Here is an 8,658-nt window from a genome sequence, read left to right as displayed (position 1 = left end):
GGTCTGTGTTTGATGCACATGTAGCACATTTGACCCCTCTTCACAGTGAAACAATATGATCAAGTCTTGCTTCTGTTTCCGTTCTGATTGCAAACTAGTTTCTGCCGATTCCTTTTTTTTACTTGTCATTGTACAGGAAGTGAAGTTCCAGGAGAACAAAGTGCAGTTCGATATCGCCACGAAGTGTTTATCTGTGCTGCGCTACATCATTGAACACCGTCACGGCCTGCCACTGTCTGTGCTTGCCAGAGTGCTCAACGTACACGGTACTATTGTCTTTGACAGCTGTGTCTCTCACCACACACACACACACACACACACACACACACACACCTTTGACCTTTGACGCCCATCGCCGGAGGCGATGATAGCAATGCTACGGCAGAAGCCATAGCAACTTGTGCTGGGATTACACCATTCAACAGCTCGCAAGGCTGAAGAATTGACCGTCACTATTCAGCCTGGTCTACACCATACAGCTATTTGGAGTGACATTTTCTGGCCAGTGAATCCCTATTTTTCGTCTTTTCATTTTTTTTTTTTTTCCCGCACACACATCACACCACATACTCCGGCATGCACTGGCTGTTGGTAACCACCCAGGAGAATGAAAGAAAAGTCAGGAAGAGTCTGAGAAAGAGAAGAAAGACGTGTGTGACCATAATCGTCGGGAATCGAACCCGCAATCTATCGATTGGAAATCGCTGCACATACCACTGCACCATATGGGACACACACACACACACACACACACACACACACACACACATAGACACACACACACACACACACACACCTACACACACCTACACACACACATAGACACACATAGACACACACACACACACACACACACACACACACACACACACACACACACACACACACACACACACACACACACACACACACACACACACACACACACACACACACACACACACACATAGACACTGCACACAACGGGCTGACACTGTTGTCTAGACGACAGGCTCACGCTGTTGTCAATTTAACGGGCTGAACAGTTGACAATTTTGGGCTGAACTGTTGCCATCGTGGCCCCCCTCGCTCACGACTTGGAACCTGGTACTCTCTGTTTCTCAACCATGATCTTAGACCATCCCACTGTGCCTCCCTGCCTGCCTGAAATTGTTGAAGCTAGCTACAATTCCAGCGCTGTTTGAGCTTACATTTGAACTTACATGTACTTGTATGTTGGTAGCCAGAGTTGGATGATCTTAGACCATGATTGACAAACAATCCAGGTTTGTATGTTTGTGTGCATGTGTGTGTGTGTGTGTATGTGTATCTGTTTCGCTCTCCCTTCTGCTCAGATGTGCCCTGTCTCTTAGTGAAACTCATAGAAGAATCTCCATGGCAACGAAGACAGCATGGCTGTGAGTTACTATTTCCCATTTGACCAAGTCCCAATACTAATACCGTCAACTATGCTAATAACGACTAAAGATATAACGACAATGACAGAATGTCCATGCCCAGAGCAAAGTCTCATTTACCTCTATACATATAAGGACACTTCGGGTATAAGGACACTTCGCGAATAAGGACACTTTTCTGACGCCCCGCCGAGTGTCGTTATACGCAAAGTTGACTGCACTGATTAAGCCAGCTCCAAATACAAATACTGTTTTGACCAAGTCCGAATACCTTTGACTTCTAGCTTGCCTTCTGTATTTAGCATGTTGTCCCTGCTGTCCCTGCTCAATGTATGAGATAACACCACATGAATGTTAACAGTAGATGCCAGTGTTGATGTGGCACGAAATCTGTTGTTTCAACTTGACCCTTCCAACTTGACTCTTACCATGGTGCACAATTCACAACATAGCTGTCTGAACTCGCATTGCGTGGAGGCTGGGTTGAGGGAGCAAATTGTTGACCGTGATTTTCCGGCGGTTGTTCCAGCATCTTATGACTGTGTCGTGTGTACATGCATGGATGTGTCCGCAAATGTTTTTCAGCCGTTCTCAAGTACATCCAGGGCCGATGGGAAGCGGTGTCGGCGGCGGATACCTACAAATTGACTAAGACAGAGGGACAGGTATACTGTATATGGCCAGCAGCAAACACAGTGTGCTTTATTCCCCAAGCTATGCAAAAGACGTTGCTTTAGTAGCGCATGGCGCTAACCTGGGTCCACACCGTTTTATTTCATGTGTGTGTGTGTGTGTGTGTGTGTGTAGCAGAGGAGGCTTTGCGGTGCATAAGTGTCGGCTAGGCGATGTCGACCAGCCGCCGGCCCCTGCCCCTGCTCCTCTTGTTGTTCCTGGTGTAACTTGCACCAACTGTCAGCGTTCATTTAAATCGGCTGCGGGTCTCAAGCGTCACCGTTGTGGAACCTGTCCAAAGCGCCCTACTGTGGCTGAACGCCAACAATTCAAGTTTCACTGCCAAGTTTGCCACAACCGACGGTTCCGGAGGCGGCAAGATCTGGAACGCCACTTGGAGCATTGCCTACCTCTCCCCTAACCTCTCTGACAGTACCTCCCTTTGGGGAGCGGCGTGGCCATTTCTGGCAGCTGTCAATAGTAGTAGTAGTAGTGTGTGTGTGTGCACGCGCGTGCATGCGTGCATGGCCATCATCACGTGAGGAGATGGTCATAAAGACTGAAACGCTGACAAACTTACTGGATTGTGTGGGAAAATGCAGTGCTTAGTTGTGTGTGGGTGAGTTGCCTGCAGCTATTTTTTATAAATATTTTGATATTAGAGTATCATGCTCTGCTCTTCTCTCTTGTCTTGCCCAGATCTGGATAGCCATCCACCATTTGATCATGGACGTGGACAGCCAGCGGCGCTACAACTTCTCAGAGCACAGCAAGGGCATAATGCTGCGGGTACGCTTCTACTTCTCCTATGTTCACTGGTTTGGGAGGGAAGGGGGGGGGGGGGGGGGTGGAAACGTGGAAGGTCTGAATAAAAATATTGACTGTCACGGTCTTTGACCACTTGCTGTTGAACTGATCTACTCACCTCCCACCGGTTTACGAGCTGCATCCTTGATCCTTGAAGGGTGTTGGCAGTCCTACGGATGAGAAAAACTCGGCCTCTAACAGAGACGCGAACCGTGAATTTTTTATTAATATATTGTTTGTCTCCACCAGGACTGGGAAGCGAGGAGCCACAGTGTAGCTGTCATCCCAGCAGAGACAGTTAAACAGTTTCTTCAGACTACAGTGTTGCTCAATGAACACCGCTTGAGTGAGTCTACTACGCGCTGGGCGCTGTGCAGCCCCAGACCTGCGGATGCCGGGATCTTTATCAGTACAGGGTGCAAAGTGGACTCACTTGATTGGATTTCACTGCGCAGGCTGCACACAGCATTCCTCTACGCGTTCATGATGGGTGTGTTGCCTGTGTATGTGTGTGTGTGTGTGTGTGTGTGTGTGTGTGTTTGTGTGTGTGTGTGTGTGTGTGTGTGTGTGTGTGTGTGTGTGCGTGTGTGTGTGTGTGCGTGTGTCTGTGTCTGTCTGTCTGTCTGTGTGTGTTTCGGTATACTAAAGAGATGTGTGTGTGTGTATGTGTATTGTGCGTGTATATTTGTATGTGTGTGCGCGCGCGTGTGTGTGTGTGTGTGTGTGTGTGTGTGTGTATCTGGATGTTTATGTGTGTGTTTGTTTCGTATGTATGTATGTGCACGTTTGCAGCTGCGAGCATACCTGCCGGAGATATTGCTTGATCAGCTGCCATTCCTCGTGGACCTCAAGTCCTTCCTGGAACGCATGGCTGTCTCCGACCCCAGTGCCCAGCCTGTAATGTCCTCCTCGGTCGTTATTGAGCAGGTACAGTGTGTGTGTGTGTGTGTGTGTGTGTGTGTGTGTGTGTGTGTGTGTGTGTGTGTATGTGTGTGTGTGTATATAGTCTGTGTACAGAGTGCACATGGGGAACAGCGTTAGCTGTGTGTTACCTCGCATGTGGGTGTTTCTCAGGACACACACTCGTATCTAATTCTAACTCTTCATCCATGATCCATCCATCCAACCATCCATCTATCCATCTATCTCTTGTTCGCATGCTCTGCAATTCCACCCCTCGCCCCCCTCCCCCCCCCCCCCCCCACCTCTCCTTATCACATGCAGCTTCCTGAGATCAGGCAATGCCTACTGGAACGGTATGCAGGCAAGTGGTCTCGCATAGCTGACACGCAGCGTGACAAGTACTTCGATCCCAGCCCTGAGGAAATGAAGAAGATGGCTGACAGGTGAGTAAAATGACAGTAGCATATTCCTAGGAACATTGCCATGGATACTGCCAGGGATTTTACTCAGGCATTTTGCCATGATTGTTGCTAGGAGTATTGCCATGGAAACTGGGAGAGATGTTGCCAAGATTAATGCAAATGGTTTCGCTTCGGAAACTGCGATGGATGTTGCTAGGGAAACTGCAGGGGATGTTATCAAGAGTGCACAAATAAGAGTATGCAACTGTGGTTATGGGTTAGTGCGCTGCGCGCTGCCTTCATTACGTAACTTGCCTTCATCACGCTCTGAAAGCATGCATTCAAACTCTCAATTTCTCGCACGAGCCCATCCGTTTTTGCTCGATTCGTTCCAGTACCTACACAATCTCTGAATTCTGGCGCGTGAACTCCAGTTCCGTACGAAAGTTCATTTCAAACTGGAGGGAAAGTGCAGTGTTTGATTTTCCGCAGTGCGCGGACTGCAGCTGAATGATGTAATGAAGGCAGCGCGCCGCGCATCTGGCCCATAGAAAAGAGATCACAGTTGCATACTCTTGTTTATGGACTCTTGATGTTATCTATATTCTGTGGATATTGCTTTCAGAACTACTGTGGAGGTTTCTCTGTATACAAGCGCCGCCTTGTTGAACCACAATTGTGATATATCCCGGTATTGCAAGCTGGTATTTTCCATGGCCTTTTCAAACCAAACTGGGCTAAAAGCCAATGTACTGACCATAACGAAGGGAATAAAATAATACACTTGTTTGCTTGGAGGCTGTGAAAGAATCTCCCCAAGCCTCAACGAATCTTTCGCCTCTCGCAGGCAAAAGACTAGCAAGAAAGAATACTCACAGGCAAAACTACTGTCACTGTTGGGAATACCCAAGTAAAAATACAATTCAATACAATACAATAGGAATGGGTTTGCTCCCACACTGGAGCTCGCGCTATTCCGCCGACTTGACTTGACACTTGACTGACTCACGACTGCCATCCAGAGCACACGAGAAGTCCATCGAACCTTCGACTCGGCAAACCTGCAAGAAAGCACCACTCCCTGCTCAATTCACAGTGTTTCGGGGAATTTACCCCTCATCTGCAGGTTTTCCGAGTCGAAGGTTCGATGGACTTCTCGTGTGCTCTGGATGGCAGTCGTGAATCAGTCAAGTGTCAAGTCAAGTCGGCGGAATAGCGCAAGCTCCAGTGTGGGAGCAAACCCATTCCTAAAAAATCATCGCCGAAGTCGCAACCACTATATCATACAATACAATACAAAACACTTCTTCCGTAAATAGGTTATCCTATTCACACATCTGCCAGCAAAAACAGTCACTGCTCGCATGAGGCCCAGTAAGATTGGGGCACCCCATGCAGGCACCCCATGCAAGCACCCCATGCAGGCACCCCATGCAAGCATACCGCTACCCTCAATGATCAACGCACAGAGACGTACTTCCTATCGTATCCTACCTGCGTCTTTTTGTATTTTCTATTCTACCAAATGTTTTCGGTATTTGGTCCTTTGTCCTGTCCTTGAACCCGAGACCCATGGTCGGGGGGGGGGGCAATTCATTAGCACACTCCTCCGGCTCCCCGCTGTCTTGTCATGTCTTCCCCTTGGTCCTGTCTTCTCACTACGTTCTCTGCGGGACTGTGCACTTCAGCAAGAAAAAATAATAAACCATAATCGTATCGTGTCTGTTGGTATTGCGTATTATTCAGGTGGTGTGAGACATACGATTTCAAGTCCCTGGAGCGTCTGTCCATCACGGACAAGCCGCGGTGTGCATTGTGCGGCTCTGACGCCTCTAACAGATGCTCAAAGTGCCAAATGGAGTGGTACTGTGGAAGGTGAGGGAGTGATGGCCTTCAGATTCTCTAGAACAAGTGAATTGGAAAGCAAAGTTCACCGGTGATCCCTGCCAGTTGTGAGTTTCTGCCACGCGGTAAAATGTACCAAAGTATCGTATGGAAACCTCGTCGCGGTATGGGATCAAGTTTCACACGGATTTTTTCATACCGTTTTCCGTGTGAAGCTCGGACTGGTCCCCGTGTGAAAACTGAGCGCCCAGAGTACATGTGGCAGGAAGTTCGAGCATGCTACGAGCATGCTACGCGCAGCAGAACCGGCGCAACGTCCGGCAAATCCGTTTCACCCTTCACTTCAGTCGACAAGGAGTTGGGTATGTAGTTCCATGTAGCGGGAACTTGCTAAAACCGTATTACCGTATTACCGTATTACCGTAATACCGTATTATCTCTATTGCAAGCGCACTCTCTTGTAGAAGCCCAGTCTCTATTATAAGCACACTTCAAGAGGGCTTCGAAGATATACAAGCGCAGTCTCCAATATAAGCGCAGGGCTTATAATGGAGAACCGTATGGATCATGTCCATGCATGTTTGACACCACACAGTATCACATAAACACATGCTGTGGTGAAAGTCTGTGATCCCCGTTATCTAAAGTTCAGACTCAGTGTGCCAGGAAGCACAAAACTGCAGTCCCGGCGCCTGCTGGGAAACTTTGTGCTACTGATACGATGGAAAATAATAGGCGATGTACAGGAGCCAGGTGGTTGAAAAATTATAAGCCCAGTCTCTAGTAGAAGTCCAGTCTCTAATAATCCCGAGGTCCGGACTGGGCGAAAAAATATATTAGCGCTGGGCTTATAGTGGAGATAATACGGTATTGCACATCACTGGACACTGACAGTTGCTCGCTACCAAAAGAGTTAGCAATGTCCAGGTCTCCTCTTTGTATCGACTATTTTTTCGTAAGATGACCTGTAGCCAATAGAAGAATAAACTGTGCATGAAATGGTTGAACATCTTTTTTTGTAATTTTGGCATGATAACGTGCAGAAAGTTAAACGATGACTACCTGGCCACCCATCTGTATGCGCATCTTTGCACAGACATCTCAAACCGGGTTTGCGATAATGTTTCTTCAAATACCGGAAACAATTGGTTTTACAGTGTGCCGAAATCTACAGCCTAATTAACACGACTAGGGGTTGCAAACATCGACATTTTTTTGGAGTTTAGCCTGTTTCACATGACTTATTATGGTCATTTGGTCGAATCCGGATCCAGATCCAAATCTCAGATCCGTCGGATCCTTCAGAATCAACCGATCACTTTTTTTCGGACCTAGGCTCGCTGCCATGTTGACGAAGTAAAAAAAATGGCGCTGACAGGTCACCCAAAAGTTCGAAAGTCGTCCTGATCGTGCACGTCGTACGAAAAGTCAACAAAAGAGTCGACTAGTTGTACGACAATGAGTACAAAAATGATCCGATGGATCCAGTCAACCCTGCTCCCGGGGCAGGGTTGCTCGGATCCAAATCCGAAGGATCTGGATCCGGATTCGACCAATCGATCACTGCAGATCCAGTGACGACCCTTAGGCAGAATTGCAAGATGAATGATTTGAGTCATTTTGTCTTAATTTAACGCTACCAACGTGTTGCTGCTGTTGTTGTTTTCCACAGGGCCTGTCAGGTGAAGCACTGGAAGAAGCACAAGCCAGCCTGCAGTCTCATGTCTACTCATACCGATACAGCCACCCAAGCATCTACTGTTACCGCCAATACGGCGTAGCATACTACTTGTATGTATAGCTACATGTAGTGGTAACATAGCAACACACTCAGGACCGTCGGCAGTAGTTTTTGATTGGTCTGGCCACGCGACAGCCTTTCATACTGTGTGTGTGTGTGCATGTGTGTGTGTGTGTGTGTGTGTGTGTGTGTGTGTGTGTGTGTGTGTGTGTGTGTGTGTGTGTGTGTGTGTGTGTGTGTGTGTGTGTGTGTGTGTGTGTGTGTCTGTCGGTGTGTCTGTGTGAAATAGCTGCATGGTGACACATGACCTCCTCAGCAGTAAACACCTGTTCGTGGCCAACAAGCTAGTCAGGTGATGATCTGACCATCTGGACTGGTTCCAGCCCGTCAGCTATGTGCTGCTTGTGTGCACGCCGGTGGTTAGACTTCGTATCCATTTGTTTCTGTTGTAACGGTCTTTCTCATGATCTAATTCCTGTAATTCCACAAAATTCCTGTAATTCCATAAAATTCCATACAATTTCTGTAATTTCTGTATTATACTGAGTTGAGACGTCCATATTGCCCAATATTTGCAGCAAAAACTGCTTTTTGTATCTTATTGCAGAAAGCTTGCCCTATTTTTTTATTTGAGGAGGAGACTCCAGTGTGGGAGCAAACCCATTCCGAAAAACTCATCGCCTAAGTCGCAACCACTATTTCAGGCAAAAGTCGTAGTATGGAAATGAAAAAGTATGAACGAGGTCATCACCATTCACAAGGCACCAGGTGAGATACAAAACACTTGAAGCGTATCTCCAGCTCATAGCATCATTTTAAAATCACGTCAAAACATTTGACCATGTTAAAAGTTGAGTGTACTTCAAAAACCATTAGCCACACTAACGGGCAA

General features: G+C 47.4%; 1 protein-coding gene across 2 annotated transcripts in view; it reads left to right on the top strand.

Annotated features, from left to right (window-relative positions):
* The window catches only part of LOC135821379 (zinc finger MYND domain-containing protein 10-like), a 15,884-nt gene extending 7,441 nt beyond the window's left edge, over positions 1 to 8,443 (top strand). For both annotated transcript variants that reach the window (XM_065334451.1, XM_065334450.1), the window contains 8 exons: positions 137 to 266; positions 1,335 to 1,397; positions 1,983 to 2,062; positions 2,769 to 2,858; positions 3,669 to 3,803; positions 4,101 to 4,222; positions 5,927 to 6,055; positions 7,698 to 8,443. In XM_065334451.1, the coding sequence (XP_065190523.1) occupies positions 137 to 266; positions 1,335 to 1,397; positions 1,983 to 2,062; positions 2,769 to 2,858; positions 3,669 to 3,803; positions 4,101 to 4,222; positions 5,927 to 6,055; positions 7,698 to 7,806 (858 nt within the window). In that variant the 3' untranslated portion in view covers positions 7,807 to 8,443. The remainder of the gene's footprint in view (positions 1 to 136; positions 267 to 1,334; positions 1,398 to 1,982; positions 2,063 to 2,768; positions 2,859 to 3,668; positions 3,804 to 4,100; positions 4,223 to 5,926; positions 6,056 to 7,697) is intronic.
* The last annotated feature ends 215 nt before the right edge of the window (positions 8,444 to 8,658 follow it).

This window comes from Sycon ciliatum, chromosome 7 (assembly GCF_964019385.1).
Source record: "Sycon ciliatum chromosome 7, ocSycCili1.1, whole genome shotgun sequence".
In the NCBI taxonomy this organism is placed as follows: Eukaryota; Metazoa; Porifera; class Calcarea; order Leucosolenida; family Sycettidae; genus Sycon; species Sycon ciliatum.
The sequence above is the reverse complement of the archived record's forward strand: the minus strand, read 5'-3'. Positions and strand labels throughout refer to the sequence as shown.